The sequence below is a fragment of the Salvia miltiorrhiza genome, chromosome 3, assembly GCF_028751815.1.
Source record: "Salvia miltiorrhiza cultivar Shanhuang (shh) chromosome 3, IMPLAD_Smil_shh, whole genome shotgun sequence".
Classification (NCBI taxonomy): domain Eukaryota; kingdom Viridiplantae; phylum Streptophyta; class Magnoliopsida; order Lamiales; family Lamiaceae; genus Salvia; species Salvia miltiorrhiza.
Window position 1 is genome coordinate 46,307,426 of NC_080389.1, and position 21,243 is coordinate 46,328,668.

Consider the following 21,243-nt stretch of genomic DNA (forward strand, 5'->3'; position numbering starts at 1 on the left):
CTTGGAGCTCATAATGTTTTTTAGTTAATTATCACCAGCTGATTCAGCTCTACTTATTTTTTAATTTTTGTTGCAAAAACATCAACCATATTACGAGCACCAAGAATTCCCTTCTAAATACTGAAACCTGAAAATCAAATACGTCCGCATAATTTAATAGTTTCCACCTCAATTTCCCATTTTTCCAAAAATATTTCACTTTTGCCTACAACAATAGCACAGTGAAGGGGAAAAATACGATTTCAACAAACAAACAGTTCTACTTGTATTCATATCAACAGGTGATAACAGACATCCGTCAAATTAAATTAAATTTAAAAAAAAAAGGTTATAGCGACAGCTACTTCTTACAAGAATCCTCAAGCACTCCCAACCACCATAACCACCGATCCCGAGCTCAAAAACCACGGCGGCTAAGTGAACTGCCGCCTCATGTACGTGTCCTCGTGCACGAAGACAGGAGGAGCCTCAGCGTTCTGTGGTGGGAATTGAGGTTGTCCCATGGCAATGGCACCTCGACTGGGAGGAACAGGGGCGCCCCACGTCTCGTTCCTGTCCTTACCGGAGGTTAAGGTAAGGTAGTAGAAGATCCCAAGAGTCACACTGGCGAGGGACAGGACTGCAGCTCCGGCAAAAACACCCGGTTTCACAACGTAACAGTAGTAGTTGCCGAAGTATAGGTTCTCTTCACCATGCTGATCATTGAGAGCTGCACCAGTGAGCAACAGAAGGAATGCGATGACGAAGGTGAACCTGAACATTATGCCATGAGAAATATATTTTAGACTGAATCTCAAGTTTGATGTATGCTTATGGCATAGAATTTAGGATAAATATCACTTTCTAGCCCAAAGTGTGCACGTGTTCTCAAAACTGGCTCACGATTCCGAAAAGAACATATTAGTATCCAATAAATTGACTTCATTTTCAAATCTACGACCGACTGACTTTCCCTCTACTACAAGATGAGTTCCTCATTTCCGGTTGGCAACACAACTTCTCGGTACAAATATGTCATTATGGAAAGAGTGGAAAAATTCTGAAAAAAGTGCGTATTTGGGCTAGAAAGTGATATCTACCCTTACCCTACAATTTACAGGCTCTCATCGAAGAAGAACTACGAGCAGCATAAATATGCCATGAGCATATGTGTCATATTTCATCTATGATCACATCCAGTGAACTCCCACAATCACATGAGCATTATACATAGAAACGACAGGATAGAGGATTAGTTACCAGGAGACGACAAAGCACACAAGTGCTACACTCCAACTAGAGCTTGATTGATGAGAGCCTTTCCTACAACAAATGCATCCAGTTGCAACATTGATGATAATTTGAGCAATCATGAGAGAGACAGCTGCAGTTAACCCGAGGACTAGTGCAGGGCTCCTCGGATATACACATATAGAAGGGGATGGAAACAGGACTTGGCTACCCTGCACGACAAGGCATCGAATCAAATATTTGAACGAGAAATTTGGTCGAAAACTAAACCAGCAGATGGAAGTGAATACAACAGCTTGCAATGCATATTCTGAGTGACTCCTATTATCAAGTTTGCCTATACACTTGTGAACAACCTAGTCGAGAAGCTACAGGAACTCAGAGCCCCTTTCAAATGTAATTCTAGCGATCACAATGGACAATACACATACAGTTTTAACGATTACATATTGACTTTCTTTTGTAAGGTAGATGAAAAAATTCGACAATATGGCTAGTTAGAGAAACATGCTCATAATCTAAAAGCGCCAAGAAAAGTTAAGGAACCGAAATTGATTGGTGCCAGTTTAGAGTGTATAGTCTTGTTACTTGTTTAAATTCATGCTGTTGAGATTTTAACAAGCTCAAGAAATCGAACAATTTGGAAACAAAAAGAACGCATGAGTTGTGTTGATGAAACGAGCATTGTTCAGTTTATGCTCCAAGGCTACTTTACATCCACAGAATTTACCCGGAAATGCCATGCATTGTTCAGCTTCTATAATCAAACAGATGATGATTGCTATCGTATATTTTGAAGTACACTTTTATCTAATAAACCATTCATGATCCTACATCAACAATGACCTATAAGAATGTAGGCTGTGAAACCAAATGGGCTAATTCCAAGAATTTTACTAAATAGTTTCAGGTGATTTGATAACTAAAAGATCCTAACAGCTGAAAAGATTTTTTAGGCACTGAGAATCATTACCAGTATAAGGAAACTACTACTTGAAACGGCCGATATTTGACGCTAGTTGAACTGAAAAAAGATATGTCTACTGCTCTCTTTTCCAGGTAATTGAGAACAGGGGGTTCTCTTTTTTCTTTTCTTTTTTTCTTCTTTTTTTTCTATTTACTCACGGATGAATTAAATGAAATGAATGGAAAAAGAGAGGGTAGAGAATCTGTTGATAAGTTTACTTGTCCGAGGTATCTATTTTTATTGGAATACTTCGTTTTGACTGTATCACACAATGTATCATTTGATAACCCCCGAATCTTCTACCTTTAATTTAAATCAAAATTCAAATGGAGAAAATCCACAGATATTCACAGATAAAGAGATCTCAACGGCACGTCTTCCTATATCCACTTATATTTCAGGAGTATATTTATGTGTTTGCTCATAATTGTGCTTTGAATAGATCTATATTGTCGGAGAATCCAAGTTATGACAATAAATCCAGTTTACAGAACTTTTGCATGGGCAAAAATACGAAAATTATGTACATGTACAATAGATATATATACTGAATAAAGCAAGGTGAAGGACATCATCATATAAAGTCATAATACAAAAATAAAGGATCACCTAAAAAATGAAACTAAAACTCAACTAGCAAGCCTCCCACCATATCAAAAAACATGAATAGAGATAATATAAATTTATTTACATATCTTCAAACTCAAATTACTTTTAATATACAAAAATATCAAGTAAAACTAGTTTCTGCCTAATTCTTACAAACTACGCCACTTGTTTACCATCGAAAATGACACATTCATCTATCGCCTTCTGCAAATCCCATCCTACTATCAACCGAAACAAGTTGACTATCTGATCCTTAAATTCCTACTCTAGCATAGAGTGAAACCTTTGGGCTAAAAACTACATAAATAGAGCCTTGAATTTAAGGACATAAAAGCCCTACTTGAATTAGCTAGCAAGAAGCATATCCCTACAGCAGATTATCATTCTTTGAAAAGGAAATAACAAAAATTAATGAAAAAAGAAATGATTTTTTTATTTTGATACCTACAAAATCTAGAAATGTCTAACAAAAATAGTGTAAAGAACTAAAAAACATACGAATGAATGCACAAATAGATGTCTAGAGCAGAAACATACAAAACAAAAAGTCCAATTTGAGTAAAATAATAATAAAAAAAATATGCAGCAAGATTTTGTACCTTAATCCTCTTAGCCTCAGCGGCGAAGCCTGTAGCAGCAGACAACAACCCAAGAAACCCCACAACACAGCACACTATAATCACCCGTCTCTCCATTCCTTGGTCTCTCTCTCTAAAGCACCCTGCTTTCTCTCTCTTTAAAACACTGGAAAAAGACCGTTTCTCTTCGAAGAAAAACAAACTTATAGCATTAAGTAAAAGTGTGTCAGTAAAGGATGCATTTCACCAAAGAAAGTTTTTGAGGAAATTTGTTCCAGCTGAGATTCTATAGATAGAGAGAGAGAGAGAGAGAGGTTTCAAGTGCATTTTTGCAAGTTGGCGAACGAAACTTAGGATGAAATAAAGACACGAAGATACGTGTATTTTCATATTTGCCAATTAAAATATCTCTTTATGTTTTAAGTATCTTTTTTTTTGGTGGGTTTAATAAATTAATAAGTGAATAAGAGATATATACTATATTATATATGGAGTATATTACTATATTAGAAGAATAAAAAAGCGACAGTATTAATATGTGGCTAATAATTGCCTTAATGGTTGAACATTAACTTGACTGAGAGTAAAACCACATTGGAAATATACTGCTACTCATATAATTCAAAATATACTTTAATTTGCATTTATTAAAGGATTAATGATTAAATTTATCCCAAGCTTTAATAAAGTTGTCAATTCGATCACAATTTTTAAAATTTAGTATTAATTATATTTCAATTTTTAGCAATTGTATCAATTACTCCATCCGTTCCACTTATATTGAAACACTTTTTTTTAGCGTTTCATCTATTTTAGAACATTTACTTATTGAGCAAAAAATTTATCATTTATTCGCCTTTTCATTTTTTTTCACTTAACAAGATTGATGCGTGTTGGAAAGATTAAGATGTATTCCTTCCGTCCCATTTAATATGACCCATTTGTCATTTTGGGTTCACAAAAAAAAAAAAAACTTTTATCTCACAAAAAGTTATGAGCTCAATTACTTTCTATCACTGTTCTTTTTAATAATCGTGCTAAAAGTAATGAGTCATACTTGGTGGGACAGAGGGAGTAATTGATATGTTCATAAACGGTGATAGGATTGGTACAATTGCTAAAGGTTATGGATGAAATTGATAAATTTTAAATTGAAATATAATTGATAAAATTGATAAAAATCGGGATAAATTCGATCATCAACCCTCTACTAAATTAGTAGTTTGATCGAGTTTTAATGAACTTATAACGAATCAATTTTGATAATTTCGTCTTGCATCCTCCATTTTGAGGAGGTTTAAAGCCAGAACAAATGAATCAACGAATTTAATATAGAATTCAAAATTCAGCTAGGCAAAAATGCAGTAGAAATTAATTAACACGATTGAAACTGGTTCAATGATACACAATTAAAAAATGGTTCAAAGTTATATCGGATTGTAATTGAATAAATTGAAATATAACTCTTAGATTTGACTAATATGAATACTATTACTCCCTCCGTTCCTGCTATTTTAAGACATTTTTTTAACACGAAAATTAAGAAAATAATGTTTGTGTGTAGATAAAAAAGTGAATAAAAAGTAAATTTTTTGTCAAATAAGAAAATATCTCAAAATAAGTGGAACACGCAAAAAAAAATGCCTCAAAAATCAAAATAGGTTGGATTGAAAGAGTACTAGTTAGTAATTAAGAGATAATAATTTGGAACATCTTTGTCCTGTTTTTCTTCTTTCTTTATTGTCCAGCACCACTAATTTGAAAAGGTACCTGTATTTCTTTTCGCTTTATTGTGAAACTATTTACTCGTGTCATATAATTGTAGATTTTGACAATTATCACAATACGACATTAAATGATGAACTTGATCTTTCATTTACTAATAATAATTGAGAAGAAATAAATAGTTCAATTATACATATACCTTTCTGATTTTGATTGCAGTTCCAACTATAAAGTAAGATAACACGTGAATTGATGAATATATGATTACTGAAGGCCAAAAAGAAGCAAAGCTGCAACTCCACCGACGCCAACAAGAAGGCCTACAATGACTCCAATTGGCAAGCTGGCTGCGCCGCCACCAATGGCCTTTCCTGTGTTGACATCATACCTTGCAAACCTCTTCTTTGGAGCTCTGCATTGTGGGCATGCATACTCATCCGGCTGCAACACTTCATCATGATGAGCTACCACTCATAATTAATTAAAATTAGGAAAATTATTAAACTTACTTGATCATCAAAGGGCTTCTGCAGGGTGTAAATGTATCCACAATCAAGGCAAATGTGAGTAGCACGAGTCTGCAATTACAACCAACATATATAGCTTCAGATGAAATACATATAGATATAGTAAAAGAGAAATAAATATAAGAGTGCCTTTTGGGAGTCGGTGAGTTTTCTCCCAAATGCAGGCGGAGCAGGACGCTTAGGTAGCCTTTTCACATCAACTTCAGCCCCTCTGCAGCAGCAGCACAAGACAGAGAGAGATTAGTTTGAAGTTTGATGATGCAATATGCATGCATCACAAATTCTCAATTCATTCAGAAACCTGCTAACAACAAAATAAACAGAATCAGGCTTAGCCTGAATGGCAGTTTTGGTAAATCCAAGCTTATCAGCAGGCCAAAGCTCATCACCGAAGAAGCTGCTCGTGTACAGCACTTGGTCCCCAGCTTTCAGTCCTGCTCTTGCTGCATTCCCTCCATTTTCCACTGCCTACAATCACACTCATTTTATTTCTCTTTTTCAATTCCTTCTCCAATAACAATAATCCTCAAATAATTCACATATATAGGAACACAATTTATTTAGCTACTATATCTGTGTTTGAATGAAAATTAATACTCCATATAGCTTACAGTGATGACAACTCCACCACCTTGCTTTTGGCCTAGAGTGAGGCCCAATGGTTTGTCAACTTCAACCTCAATATTCTTGGCAGTGCCAGCTCTTGCATTTATCTCAAAACCCCTTTTTCTCACTCTACTGCTAATTCCCTCTAAAACCAACACACCCCTCTTCGCTTCTTGAATTGACACCCCTTGGAAACTGCTTTTCTGTTTCAACAAATACAAACTCATGAGCTTATCAAAAAAGAAAAAGGAAGCATTCTTGGTAAAGATCAAGAAATGGTACCTGAAATTGAGGGTGTAAGAGATTAGAGTTGTTGGTGTTAAGAGAGAGAGAGAGAGAAGCTGTGCCTGCAGCAGCCATAGCTTAAGTTGGAATGGATTTGTAAGATAGAGTTGGGAGAGCCACACCCACACGCCTATTTTATTCAACTAATAACTCACCACAAGAATCGCAACACATCACCATGTTTCTTCTCATTATCCACCTTGGATTTTCTTTTATTCCAAACTCTCATTTTTCTTTTCTTTTTTCTAATTTAATAATATTTCCAATTCGATTCCCATGTTGTGGACGTGTATCCATACTATTTCATTTATATCATATTAAAGTCCACTTAATTAAATTTCATCATGTTTCGCAATAAAACAAGTCAACATTCAAATTAAACACTTATTTAAAGGCATGTTCATAATTTTGTTGGTATTTAATTTTATTTGGATCTAAATCTTGCCCTTTATTTTGATCAAACATCATGCTCAAAATCAAAGATTTTGAATTCGAGTCCATCGTAATGCGGTTTTTAAATTTCTTTATTTAATTATTAATTTATCAAAAAATAATATGCTGTTATGCACTCTCAAAAAAATAAGTGACAATAGACATTTGTAGCCTAAAGCATATAGTTTATGACTTTGATAGCCACCACTTTTAAAGAATGATTTTGGGGGTCAAAATGGAATGAAAAGACAACCTCGCCCTTACTAATTGCTGAATAAAAATAAAGAGAAAATAAATTACTCCCCACCCACCTCCAACTGCCAACTCAGCAGTTCTTACTCCTCACCCACCCCCAACTGCCTCTTCATCGTCTCTCTCTCTCTTTCCATTTTCATTTTGGCTGCCATTACTCTCTCTTCCTCACCATTAATGAAACTGCCGATCTTCTTCTTCATCGTATCTTTGATTTTCGTAGGTTAAGATGGTCCGTACAGCTAAATTAATGTGATAATAAATGCTAATGTAAGGTAGGTTGGTGAAGAAATGGATGAAAAATTGATTTTTGTTCTTCTTCCTCATTCTTTTCTTTTTTGGTGGGAACCCACGAAAATTTTCCCTAAAAAAATAGCGATTTTTTTATTTGAAAACACTTGGGTCGGACGAAATTCTTTGGGCATTCTGATTGTATTTAGGTATGTATGTTAAATTCATGGCAAATGTATAATTGTATGTCTTATTTTTCGATTTTAGTGAGCTGTAAACAGTAATTTTGCAGAACACAGTTGTATTTGTAAATGACACAGTTAAGAATATATTGATATCAAATTCATGATTTATTATTTTGTAATGAAAAAATTTAGTTTATTCACGTCTAAGACCACATTGAGTGTGAAAAATATAAAATAAATGGTTGATTTTGATGACACAACTGGGAGCTATGAATGTGTTCTTAGCACACAGTTGGGAGCTAAACTATTCTTAACTATACAGTTGAGCTCAACTGTGTAGTTAGAAACACAGTTGCACCACAATAAAAAAAAATGTTGTGCACTGTTGAATTATATACACAGTTGACATATTATTTGAATTTGTTATTAATTATTTGAATTTATTAATTAATTATTATTTGAATTTGTTAACATATTCATTAACATATGATTTGAATTACAAGCTCGCAAAAATCTTAATTATTTATTATTAAAAATTAATAAATATTTAATTTTATTAAATTAGCTAGTTAATTAAGTGACTAATTAAGTATATTAATTATTTTTTTATTAATTAAGTTACATATTTATTTTTAAATACAATCTTTATTTTCTACACAGTTGACTATAATACGTACAGTTGATTATGTAAATATTGTGCACAGTTGAATTGTCTATACAGTTGAACTCAATTACTTTACGTGATTCATTTGCAGATATGTCGTCGCGACGTGTAGCAATTTGTCATGGTGGTCATTGGGAGAGATCTAATTACATAGGTGGGGACGAGGTTCTTGTATACATGCATGTGGGTTTGTTATCTTATGATAATCCAGTACGAGAGATTAACGAGCAATTGGATTGTGGTGAAAACGCCTCTGATTTTTTTGTTTCACTACCTGACGAGCATGAGCGATGGTAGGAGAACAAAAGTTGCTTTGAAAAATTATACAAATTTTTTTCGATTGCTTTTGGAACAGAATGACTATCCAGTAGTATATGTGGTCAAGAAAGGCAAACAGTCAGCTACAGGTGTAGAAAATCGCAGTGAATCAAGGAGTTTTGGCGATGGTAAGCGTCAAACAGTCAATGCGCATGCTCAGATAGTCTCTTCCGATGACGACGACGACGATGATGATGATGATGATGATGATGATGATGATGATGATGATAATATATAGTGTCTACAGATGATGAGATCATGGACAAGCGTCGTGAAGAGATAGTGTTGTCGGCAATCCATGAATTTACAGGTTGGATTCGCCAACCTTGTCACCTCGAGAAGATGATTGGGAATTGTAATTTTTCTTCTAATGATCATGGTGACAAAGACGTGCATGCTGAAGATGACGATCCTGATTCGCGTAATGAACTCCGCAATTGGTTGATTGTCATCCCAGATGTTGATAGTTCCTTACCAGTATGTTGGGATGAACCCTCGTTTCCAGATAAAGATCAACTTGCGGTGAATGCCACATTTCGGTTTAAGGATGAGTTGGCAATTGCTGTAGGGCTTTATCACATGGAGAAAAAAGTGGATAACGCGGTGGATCGATCCACCAGCAAACGTTTGGGTTATATATGCAAACATGACGACGATTGCCCTTTCATGTTGCGTGCAGTACAAGAAGTTAGAATTTGGAGAATCATTAAGTTCATTCCGGACCACACTTGTTGTTCAAATTTTTGAGTCGTACTGCTCCGAGAATGGTGCCGTCTAGAGTAGTTGTTGCATACTTTTCACATAAATTATCGGTGGAGAGGGTTGTTCTCAAACCGAAAGAGATGATTAATGAGATGCTTAGGCTATTTGGCATTGAGATGGGCTACAAGTTTGCTTTGCGGTCCAGGGATATTGCTATAGAGATGATGTATGGCACGTTCGAGCAGTCTTATCAGCGGCTCCCGACTTATCTATACTTGTTGAGGGAGCGTAATCTTGGGACCCTATATGATGTTCAGAATACTACTCTGACAGGTGAGTTCCGCTACATGTTTGTAGCTCTTGGATAGTCTATTCACGCCTTTCAACATCATTTGAGGCATGTCATTGTAGTGGATGGAACCCACCTTAAAGGAAAGAACAAAGCGGTTATATTCATCGCAGTTACCAAAGATGGGAACAAAAGGGTCTTTCCTCTTGCAATTGGTCTTGGTCCTATCGAGAATGACGAATCATGGACATATTTTTTTTCGATGTTGCGTATGAGCCTAGGAGATCCGCCGGATGACTTACTGATCGTGTCTGATCAACACACGAGCATCCAGAGTGCCATTGAGTCCATATACCCTAATGTTTCTCACGGGTTGTGCTTTTATCATATACAAAAGAACTTGGCGCGATTTGGCCGTCACGTAGCTGGAATATACAAAAATGCAGCCTACAGTTATCGACATGAAGTATTTAACGTCAATTTCACTGCTTTGGAAGCCCACAACCCGGCGGGTGCTTACAAGAGACTGACAGATATTGGAGTTCAAAGGTTAGTTTTCTTATTTATTTATTAGTAATTAAATATATATGATATGCACAACTGAGTACAATATGCACAGTTGATCTTAATAGTACACAATCAATTGAATACTTTATATACAGTTGACAAATTTTTAGTTATTTATTAAGGTGGGCAAGATCGAAGTGCCCGGTACGGCACTACGGTTTTATGACGTCCAATGCAGCCGAAAGTATGAACGTTCGATTGTTATGGGTGAGACGTCTGCCGGTTTGCGCTATGTTGGAAGTGTATCGCTCAATTGTAGAACAATGGTTTGAACAACGACGCGCAACAGCTTTAGCGAGAGACCACGAGATAACAGATGAGGCTTTCAGAAAACTATATGTCTGTAGAATTGGGTCGTCGGTATAAAGTTTGGGGAACAACGACACATGTATTTAAAGTCGAATCAGAGAACATGACAACCTTTGTCGATCTACAAAGCTTGACATGCGATTGTCGTGAGTTTGATTTGGACACGATACATTGTCGTCACGCTTTTGCAACTATACCATATCTCGGTTATTTATTTAATATAATATTTCCAATTTATTTAGTTGATAAATGAAATTAACAATTGATCAATTATTTTTTATTTTAGGCAGGCCAACCTCAACGTCTATGACTTTGTTAACGTTATTTCAAACAACATGTTTTATTACAAACTTATGCAGCTCGGGTAGAGCCAGTTCCACAACCTGACACGTGGGATGTGCCGACTTCAGTATTTGGCTACATTATTCAACCACCGGTCATTAACCGACAATCTGGACGATCGAAAGAAAGTAGAGCTCGATCACATCTTGAGAAATCGTCTACCACACCTCCACAAATTTGCGGTAGGTGTAAAGGCCGTGGGCACAATAGAAGATCATGCACGACATCTATTCCTAGCGAGGACATGGATTTGAACAACTCGTTGGACCCTGAACCACAGAAGAGACGAGAAAAGAAGAAGTGCAGTATATGTAAGAGTACAGATCATACGGAGAGAAGATGCCCGAAAAATAAAAAGACCCCGTTGTTGACGACTGTGTAAGTCCCGATTAACTGTGCACTATAGTTGTGCACTGTCATTGTGCACCGTAGAAGTCTTACTTTATGGCCGATTTAAAGGTGCTCAGGCAATGGAAATTTAGATTTTTAATCAAACACGTCTCAATTACTACGATGCTATTATATGTACTCTAACACGTACTCTTAGTATACTCAACTCTCATGCGATATATGTCCAATATGTTTGAGGGAGTAATGGAAATGAACACTATTGACTCATTTTTATTGAATATAACGTTTATTAATTCAAATTGCATACTTAATTTCACTTAATTGCATATGAATTACTAAAACATGCCCCGTTTGTTATTGACTGTGTATTCCCCGTTTAACTGAGTACGCAGTTGTGCACTGTCATTGTGCACCGTAGAACTCTTACTATTTTTCCGATTTGAAGGACTTCGGGCAACAGAAATTTGGATATATTTTTAATCTCCTATGTTAAATTCAAGGGTTGACACATCAAATTGAATACTTGTTTTTAATCAAACACGTCTCAATTACTACGATGCTATTATATGTACTCTAACACGTACTCTTAGTATACTCAACTCCCATGCGATATATATTTTTAATCTCCTATGTTAAATTCAAGGGTTGACACATCAAATTGAATACTTTTTTTTAATCAAACATGTCTCAATTACTACGATGCTATTATATGTACTCTAACACGTACTCTTAGTATACTCAACTCTCATGCGATATATGTCCAATATGTTTGAGGGAGTAATGGAAATGAACACTATTGACTCATTTTTATTGAATATAATGTTTATTAATTCAAATTGCATACTTAATTTCATTTAATTGCATATGAATTACTAAAATATGCCCCGTTTGTTGTTGACTGTGTATTCCCCGTTTAACTGTGTACGTAGTTGTGCACTGTCATTGTGCACCGTAGAACTCTTACTATTTTTCCGATTTGAAGGACTTCGGGCAACGGAAATTTGGATTTTTAATCTCTTATGTTAAATTCAAGGGTTGACACATCAAATTGAAGAAGTGAACAATTGATATAATTGAAAATAAGTGCACAATAGATAGATAAATTCGTACACATCCAAAACAACCCTAGTCATAGTTCAAAACATCCCAAATCATAATCTAACCAAATGCTATCAAACAGTAACAGAAAATATCCGGCGACCAACGCGAAGCCTATACTGGGACATGTACTGCTCGTCGACAGACCCTCGGTGATGCTCTGTACTCGTCACGAGACGATCAAGTATCATGGTGCAGAAAGGGCCGCAACTACTTGAGTCCATTTGACAAAATTGATCCGGCGTAGGCATCAATTTCAGTGGAATCTCGTACAGTTCCTCCAGCTTTGGATCGTGATGCTTCCAGTAGTTTGACAGCCTCAAGAGTCGGGGAAGAAGACGAGTAACAGGCTTCAATTCCAACTCACACTAGGATAATGAAACCCCGGCCTGAGTATCATACTTGTATGCCAAAGAGTCGTACAACTCAGCAATCTATTCGTGCAATAGTACATGAAGAACGACCCAATGACAGTCGCCGACATTACATATGATAATAAGCTACATTACATAACAGGAATTTGTGTTAGCATGTCCATAATAAGCAATTTAACAAAGTAGTAGAAATACATACCTGCTTCGCATGCTTCCATTCCCCCGCGTCTGCCACCAATGTACTCCAGAAAACCGTAGATGTTTTTCACCCCAGTGTGTACTCCAGTCGGCTTTGGTCCGTGGAGTTTTTCAAACTCACTTTTCAATACCGTCTAAATATGTAATAATGAGTAGATTTAGCAAACATATTTTATAATGCTAAACAAAATAATCAAAGATTTTGAAACTTACGTAGAATTCACATCCAACATTTTTTGTCAAATTTTCGTTCACCGATGCAGATATGCCAATTTTCTTCTTCACACTCTCTCTCACGTAAATCAAATAACAATCAATTATCTGCACAATTAAGCTATTTAGACGTGCACAGTTGAATTTAAATGTGCACAGTTGAAGGTGAATGTGCATAGTGGATGAAATATTACCTTCCCGGTGAACTCAACGGAGATATCCTCGATGTCCGTAAAAGTGGCATTGTCCAACTCATGCCCGGTAGATCTAACCACCACTTTTGCATCACCCGGCTTCGATCTAAATTCTTTGTATAGCCTTTTCAAGCTAGCAGGAGTACTAGGAGCACGAGTACTAACACCCGACGCGTACGGGCTCCTCAAGGCCGCAGAGGGACGTGACACTCGTGGACCCAAATCAGGGGGAAGCATGTCTTCGTCCGAATCAGGGGAATCCTCATCAAAAGGAACTGACGGCGTCTTAAGCTCGTTCTCGTCTTGCTCCTCCACGTGCTCCTCCACCTGCTGTAGCTGCGGCTCTTCCACCTGCTGCGGCTCCACCGCTAAATCACCCTCCACCTGCTGTTGCTCTTCTATCGCCTCCACTACAACATCACTTGTTGCTCATTCTGCTTGCTCTGGTATACCTCAGACTCGACAAGAGGCTTATCTGCAATTGGAACGCCACGACTCACTGATGATGGAATCGCATTGACAGAGGGTGACTCATCTGATTCTTGCCTAAAAATATCAAGCAATTTATGCGCCAAACGGCCTATCCAACCCTTCTCAGAGTCATCTAACAGAATATGAGGAGCTATTCTTCGAGCCAAGCGCTCAAAGTGAGCCTCCTCGTCAATATCTGCATGCTGGCATGGCAATCTATGCAAGCAGCAAGTAGTAGATGGTTGTGCGGGCTCTAGGGAATGTCTCCTCTGTCGCTTCTTGGCCGCTGCACTCGGCTCAGGATGATGACATGGTTGCCCTCGCTTCCCTACAGGTGCACTATCCTAGCCTTTGGACTTGTGCTGCCCTCTTTTTCTTCTCTTAGGTGGCTCATCTTCTTTGACCTCCTCAATATCTTCATCTACTAGCAGTTTCTTGGCGGCTTGCCTTTTCGAAGGTTGGAAAATCACCGTCATATGATCCTCTCTCACAACACTGAGAAAGAAATCCTGGGCTTCCTCCATAGGAGTAGGTACCATAGGTTTAATCGTCAGCTACACAAAAACAATAAAAAAAGTGTTAACAATTATCATAAAAAAACTCACAAAAATCCCAATAAATGAAGAACTTTAAGAAGGGTTACCTGACGATCAAAAAACTCAGAAAAATCAACAGAAGGGGCAGCATGTGTGTCCCAGTGCAATAAGCGAGGAATGCTCGTGTCGCTATCACGCTTCCCATATAATTTTCCCAATTTCGGTATGACCTCGTACATCCATATCTGAAATGCCCACACAAGGCCGAAGATATGATATGCCTTTCGCTTGTTCTGGATTTGGTTTGGATGTTTTGCTAACACACTCATTTGATGGCATAAAATGGAAAAACTGTAGGATCCCCACGAAAAACTCGCCCATGCATCCTCGTCCTCTACTATGGCCCACACCCAGTCCTCTATCCATAAGCTATCCCCACGACAAATCAACATGTGGTATAGGATAATTATATAGGCAGCCTTCAAGTAATCAGCCGGATCCCTCAATAATCCCATATTAAACTCATGTTCCAACATGCTAACCCTCACTTTGTTTCCATGAAAATGGTGCATGTGCAGGTTGTCGGGGATGGTATAATCCTTTGTCGGGTCGAATTTGCCGGGCCGAACCTAAGCCCCGTGACAAAGGCATAATCCCGGGTTGTGAACCTAATCTCATGCCCACCAACAAAATAGCGCTGCTCAAACTCTGGGAAGCTAACATCATGCAATTCCTGAGCAATGAACTCGGACAGGGCATTATTGGCGCTGCTTGAGCGCCTCATTTGGGCTAAATGTCCAAATGCTCCATCAAGAAACCTTTTTTCCAGACCCATGCTATGAAGTTTTCATCGAACCCGGGTTATCACCTCAACACGCACATAAAGATTTATGCGCGTTTGATATCCTTGCATTTCGGGCCTCACCCATTTGAATCGGCGCTGCAATTATTTGAAATTACAAATGAATAACAATTCATTGCCTAAAATACAACAATAATTCTCTATAAGCAGTAAATTGATCGTTATTCTATCAATTGTGCACACATTATTCAACTGTGCCCTAATGCATTAATTGTGCATAATCAATTTCATCAACCAATTTCATCTAAATAAATTGCAACATTAATTCAAAAACCACATGCATTGTAACACAAATCATCTAAACAACACCAATTCCTCATATTACAACTCCCACATTGCATTTATCGTCAAATTCCAACTGAAATTATATAAAAAAAAATGACAACTTACTTCTTCCATTGGAGGTTGTTCTTCAATGATTTGCTCGTCCACCGTCGCCGTTGATGGACTTCCAGCAGCAGTAGTGGTGTACTCTTCCACCGTCGCGTGTTCTTCAACTTGTTGCTTAGACATTTTTGATTTTTTCGAAGGCAAAGAAGGGGGTTTTTTATGCCTCTTCGATTTTGAGAAGGGGGCTTTTTTCCGTCGATTTTACGAACCATCATGCGCCGCCGCCGCTGAAGCTCTCTCGCTGCCGCCGCTGGAGCTCTGTCTCCGCCCTAAGCGCCGTCCGCTGGAGTCGTCGTGGAGAAGAGGCGCTGGAGGTTGCGCTGAAGAATCGCCGAGAACGGAAGTCGACAGTCGACGGTCGCCGTGAAGAAACGAAAATGGGGATGAACGGCCGGAAATTTTGAAATGGGGAAGGGGACGGTTCGATGGTTTTGAAATGGAGAAGAAGCAAGATGAAATGAGGGGAATGAATCGGCCTTCTTTAAAATTCATAAGTCAAACTTTATTTTTTATTTTGTTTTATTACAAAAAAATTTAAGTCAAATACTATTTAAATTTTGCTTTATTTTTTATTGACTAATTTGTAAGGGTAACTTTGTCTTTTAATAGCATTTTGACCCCTAAAGTCATAGTTTAAAAGTGATGATTATATAAGTCTCAAACTATATGCTTTTGGTTAGATAAGTCTTTCACCCATAAAATAATACACCATAATGATTTTAAAACGGGTTCTCAACCGTAAGATGGTCAACTCAAACGTTTAAGAAACTAGTAAAATAAAAATATTAGTTTTCAAATTCTCAAAAACATAAAAAAGTAGTAGTTTTCAAATGTAGATGCATCAATCAATTCTTTTTAATCTATATTTATGCCGACCTAGTGAAGGGGTTTTCTCCATAGTCCAAAGTTTGATTCCCATATCCCTTTCCTTGCAATTTTTGCGGCATATATCTTCCATCACATAACTTTGCGTTATTGCGTAAATGTCTGAATCATTAGGGAGTTGAAATTCTGAATATACTCAACTTTTTAAAATTAGACTTTATTGGAACATAGTGGCTTGTTTAGTGGATTCTAGAGTAATTTAATAAGACAAAAAAAATTTACGTGAAAGGTCTCCAATTCTTAATTAATTATAATTAGGAGATTATTAAGGTTTTATGATTTAATTCCCTCCGTCTCATTACAAATGTCACATTGCTTTTGGATACGGAGATTAAAAAATGTGTAGAAAATAGATAAAGACGTGGTTTGTGGAATTTATTTAAATATTAGGTATACAAAGATAATATATTGCCAAAAAATGAATGAGACATTTGTAATGAAACATCCCATCATGGAAAATGAGATATTTATAATGGGACAGAGAAAGTATAATTTTTGTTAAATCATAATTAGTATTTATTGATTTATAATTAGAGTTTTATTTTATTAAATCTTAATAAGATCAGTAACTGAGTTGTTTGCACTGCTAGGACATCTGCACAAAAGAGCATCCCATTTAATAAAGGGTCGACAATATTTATTGTTGATAGGTAAAAATGTCATATTACATAAATATACATATGAAAATGTGTATTCTTATAAAAATATGTAGTTTGTGTCCAAATTAAAATGAACGGACAAATATACCATTAGATGTGGATATTCTTGTTTGATTTTTGGTAAAAATACTTATACATTTCTTAGACAATCATATTTGTGTAAGAAATAAAAAACCATGTAACCACGGTACAATTATAGTACTTCGGGTTAGTTCGAACAAAAAAGTATGTTGAAATACGAACTTTAGTTTATCTTTATTTATAAATAATGTATTGGTAACTGAACAAAATATCAAATTAATCTATTAATTGAAAAAAAAATATTTAAATATTGATTTTCTACAATAAACTTTAATTTCTCATTGAAAAATATGCTCAGTTGAAAATGTAGTTGCCCTATTGGTGTTATGAGGAAGTCGACCGAGCAACTAGTTTTTATAAATAATTTTGTATTTTTAAGTGCACGTAGCCGAGAAAATAAAATTTTATAAATTAAATTAAAATGATATAATAAGAAAAAAGATTAGTAATAAATTAAATAAATTCAAGTGCACATTGGTTCACTTAGTCGATGTGCACGTAAATTGAAGTCGGGCTACAATTAAATAAATGAATTCAAAATAAAATTCCTATGGAGGTGCACGTAGTCGAGAAAAGACTACAATTTAATAATAATAATAATAATAATAATAATAATAATAATAATAATAATAATAATAATAATAATAATAATAATAATAATAATTCGAGGAGGTGCTTGTGAGGCTGGTGCATATTTGGAGCTATCCTTTTTTATATATATATAAATTAACAATTAAATAAAAAAAATTAACAATTATGGCACGATAGACACAAATCCACCTTTGGCCTTAGAGCAGCCACACCGTGGCTGACAGAGTTGGCGTCTGCCCGGCTCGTGCTAGCAACAAACCGATGCCAAGGGTTGTCGAGAGTCAACGTGCTCGGTGGCCGGTGCACGAGGAGAGAGAGAAAGGTGTGTGCACTCCACCACCCAATCACAAATTCTTTTAAAAAAAGTCTAATCCAAAATGATTGAGTAATTTAAATGGATAAATGAGAAATGAGCATAGAAGAATAGGAGGCTGGGGACGGCGGCAAAAATGGCAGAGAAGAAGGGTGATGGAGAAGTGGAAAGCTTTATTTTTATTTAGGTAAATATCACTTTTTGGCCCATCGTTTAAGTGTTTTCTCAAAAATATCTCAACCTAAGAGTAATTACAAAACAATACCCACCGTTTCATTTTTTTCTTGTTTGTGGCCCGCAAAAAGAATCCAGCTACTGAAAAATGAGGTGTTCCGGCGAGCAGCCATGTGTCAGTACACGTGAAATTAAAGAAAAAAAAATGAAAAATCACACACACAAATCCTCATCCCCCCCTACACACACAACATAGCTACTCTATCTCTCTCTCTCTCTCTCTCGCTCAAGCACACACAGAGGCTCTATCTCTAAAAGTTTCTTTTTTCTTAATGCAGAAGCTGAAAGCAGCAGAAAAGTTCACTCTGAAGCAAACATTCCCAAACATGGCCGACTCCAGCTTGATCATCGGCGGGTCCTGCAACCCTTCCGTGGAGGTAAGGCTGGGCAACTACAAGGGAGTCACCAAGCATTTGAAAAAGAAGCCCAATCCCGAGTGGAACCTCGTTTTCTCTTTCGCGCACGACCAGCTCCAGTCCCCAGTGGTTCGATCTTCGTCGTAGTGGCACAAAGCCAACTGAAGGAGCCGAGCGACTGCGTGATTAGGGGTTGGAAGAATACTGACTCCCGATCACTACCATATGTGTCTCCCTAGAAGCGGCGCAAATGAGAGACGTGGAAAGTGTTAGGTCCTGGAAGGTCAGGATATGTGTATGGGGGGGGAATACACCTATAGGCTATTTTTCAAAAACAAACACAACCTTTTGACTGATGAAAGAGTTAAAGAAAACTTTAGTTGCAATGGTTGAAGACTGATACTGAATCTCTCTTCAGTAAAGAGATATCAGTTAAGCACAAGGCTTTAACTGATATGCGTGAGGCTTAAATCTTATTGTAAAACAGATGAGTGTTATTAATCTTACTGACTATCCAAATATTGATCAGTTAGACTAATAACACTGGCAGCGGAAAACTTTTCTTTTGAAATAGCCTTTGTGATTAACATGTTGTCAAGATTTTGGTTTCACTTTGCAATTAATCAATTTCAGTTAACAAAGAGTTTGTGCACATATAAGAAAGTAAATAACTGAAAGCGATAAACGACAAAGAAATTTTTACGTGGTTCAAAATCCAATTCCTACGTCCACGGTCAGTTGATCACACTGACAAACACTCTGGGCTTGTGCTTACGGGTGCACAACAAACCTTACAACTGAATATCAAATTTTCAGTACCAACACTAGGTTGGATTTCTCAAACACTCTTAGCACGCTAAGACACCACAATGCCTTTGCTAACGCTGGCTAAGATCTCTTGGAGTCAGAACATTGGTCTGAACTCCTCTCGGCTCAAACTCTATTTTTGGTCAGTTGAAAGGAGATTCGAAAACTACCAACTAGATCACAGAGAACAGACTCTCTGTAATCGGTAACTTAGGCTTTGGATAAACAAGTATTTGCCTAAAGTTCTAAGAGAATGTATGTAATCAGCAATGGACTGATTTTGGCTTGAGGATTCTCTTCTTCGATTCAAACTTGGGAAGACTTTGATTGGCTGAGTTGCGATTTCGGCAGTGTTTCAGCTTGTGTATTTGAATCGGTGAAGATTGAAGTGATCCTCGAGCTCTATTTATAGGAGAGGTCTTGAATAGATCTGTTGGAGAAGATGGTCTTCAAGAATTCATCCATTGGAGAGTAATTCGAATTTGACTGGGGCTTCAATCTTCAAGGTTCCTTGTTTGGTGAGAAACGGCTACTCAGGTACAAGAGGTAAGACGCCTCTGAAAAGGTAATTACCAAAAAGGAATGCTCTGCAGAGAAAGGACGATCCTTTGTATATCTGCATTTAATGCGGCTGTACTTGACGTGCGTGGCTTTCCTTTAAGCTTCTGGAGTATCAGTCCGAGGAAGAATGTTAACTGATACTTGACATTAGTATCAGTCATAACTGATTCTTCAGTTGAGAAACTCGTTTAGTCAAATATCAGTATTTGACTCTGCCTTTAATTGAAACATCAGTTGAGATCTTCAATCTTCAGTCTTCAGTCCTCTGGTCTTCAATCTTCAGTCTTCAGAACTCTAGCTAAACTAGAAAAAGAACTCCAACACTTGAGTTCGAAAAGTTCTAGTCTATTACAAAGAAAACTTAACGATTTTGGTATCATCAAAACAAGGGCTAGGATATTTCACTAAGTTCCCAACAGAAAGGTTGAAATTTGGGAAATCCGGGGATAGCAAAGCTACCGTCGGCGGCGGCGCGACAGTGCTGCCACACGGACATGTAGGCGGCGGCGCCGTAGGCACTAGCAGTTGCAAAGGCGGCGTTGATAGTGGCGAAAGATCTGGCGACCATGTTAGCCCCCCATGAAGACGTTAAAGATTATGCAGAGACGGCTGTGGCAGTTATATCGAGGATGAGAGTACGGAAGATGGCTTCGAGGGAGGTGGAGGCGCAGATGATGTTGGGGTTGAGGTGGAGGGGTAGGGCCTCCGTGTTCTCTGTGTCCGGTGGGAGGCCATGATCGATGGCGTTGAACGGGAGCTCGGAGAAATGAATTTGGGGACTTGAATTGGATGCGGCGGTTTTGAGGTAGTGGACGTTGAGTGGAGTGGTGGTGATGGTGATTATGATGGGAATTGGGAATCGTTAGGTGATTTTATTAGCTATGGGCAAACATGTTTGAGATTATGAGAAAGTTGTGTGGCATTGCTCAACGCTCTGATCAAGCGCCTGTCACCATTGCTGGTTGCAGGAGATGATAATTTGTGTGCAGGAATGTGTGTGATTTTTCTTCTTATTTTTTTTCTTTTAAATTCCACGCGTATTGACACATGACTCTCTTGCCGGAACACCTCATTTTTCAGGCGTCGGATTATTTTTGCGGGCCATAAACAAGAAAAAAATGGAACAATGGGTATTATTTTGTAATTATGATTAGGGTGAGATATTTTTGAAAAAATGCTCAAACGATGGGTCAAAAAGTGATATTTACCCTTTTTATTTTTATTTTTATTTATTTTCAATTTTTCATCATA

At 37.2% G+C, this 21,243-nt stretch overlaps 2 protein-coding genes across 3 annotated transcripts; both read right to left on the reverse strand.

Annotated features, from left to right (window-relative positions):
• Positions 1–149: 149 nt before the first annotated feature.
• LOC131016123 (protein VASCULATURE COMPLEXITY AND CONNECTIVITY-like) lies at positions 150–4,346 on the reverse strand. 2 transcript variants are annotated; one of them, XM_057944739.1, is made up of 3 exons: positions 3,406–4,346; positions 1,240–1,442; positions 150–753 (listed from the first exon to the last, which is right to left on the reverse strand). In XM_057944739.1, exons 1-3 carry the CDS (start codon positions 3,499–3,501, stop codon positions 414–416), a joined length of 639 nt encoding a protein of 212 aa, XP_057800722.1. In that variant the 5' UTR covers positions 3,502–4,346; the 3' UTR covers positions 150–413. The 2 variants fall into 2 exon arrangements, with proteins under 2 accessions (XP_057800722.1, XP_057800723.1); XM_057944740.1 differs by lacking the exon at positions 3,406–4,346 and adding an exon at positions 2,980–3,311.
• An 889-nt stretch (positions 4,347–5,235) lies between these two features.
• LOC131016114 (uncharacterized) lies at positions 5,236–6,808 on the reverse strand. The gene is made up of 6 exons (XM_057944723.1): positions 6,525–6,808; positions 6,248–6,445; positions 5,938–6,104; positions 5,766–5,847; positions 5,619–5,687; positions 5,236–5,550 (listed from the first exon to the last, which is right to left on the reverse strand). The coding sequence occupies exons 1-6, from the start codon at positions 6,600–6,602 to the stop codon at positions 5,374–5,376; spliced, it is 771 nt and encodes a 256-aa protein (XP_057800706.1). The 5' UTR covers positions 6,603–6,808; the 3' UTR covers positions 5,236–5,373.
• Positions 6,809–21,243: the final 14,435 nt, after the last annotated feature.

Bases quoted from the DNA above. Each gene is read 5' to 3' on its own strand.
- LOC131016123 (XM_057944739.1), bottom strand. From the start codon at position 3,501: ATGGAGAGACGGGTGATTATAGTGTGCTGTGTTGTGGGGTTTCTTGGG. The intron at 1,443-3,405 runs GTACAAAATCTT...CTTGTCGTGCAG, and splicing joins CTGAGGCTAAGAGGATTAAG to GGTAGCCAAGTCCTGTTTCC. The intron at 754-1,239 runs GTAACTAATCCT...CATAATGTTCAG, and splicing joins GTGTGCTTTGTCGTCTCCTG to GTTCACCTTCGTCATCGCAT.
- LOC131016114 (XM_057944723.1), bottom strand. From the start codon at position 6,602: ATGGCTGCTGCAGGCACAGCTTCTCTCTCTCTCTCTCTTAACACCAAC. The intron at 6,446-6,524 runs GTACCATTTCTT...TTGTTGAAACAG, and splicing joins TCTTACACCCTCAATTTCAG to AAAAGCAGTTTCCAAGGGGT. The intron at 5,848-5,937 runs GTTTCTGAATGA...CTGCTGCTGCAG, and splicing joins GTTTATTTTGTTGTTAGCAG to AGGGGCTGAAGTTGATGTGA.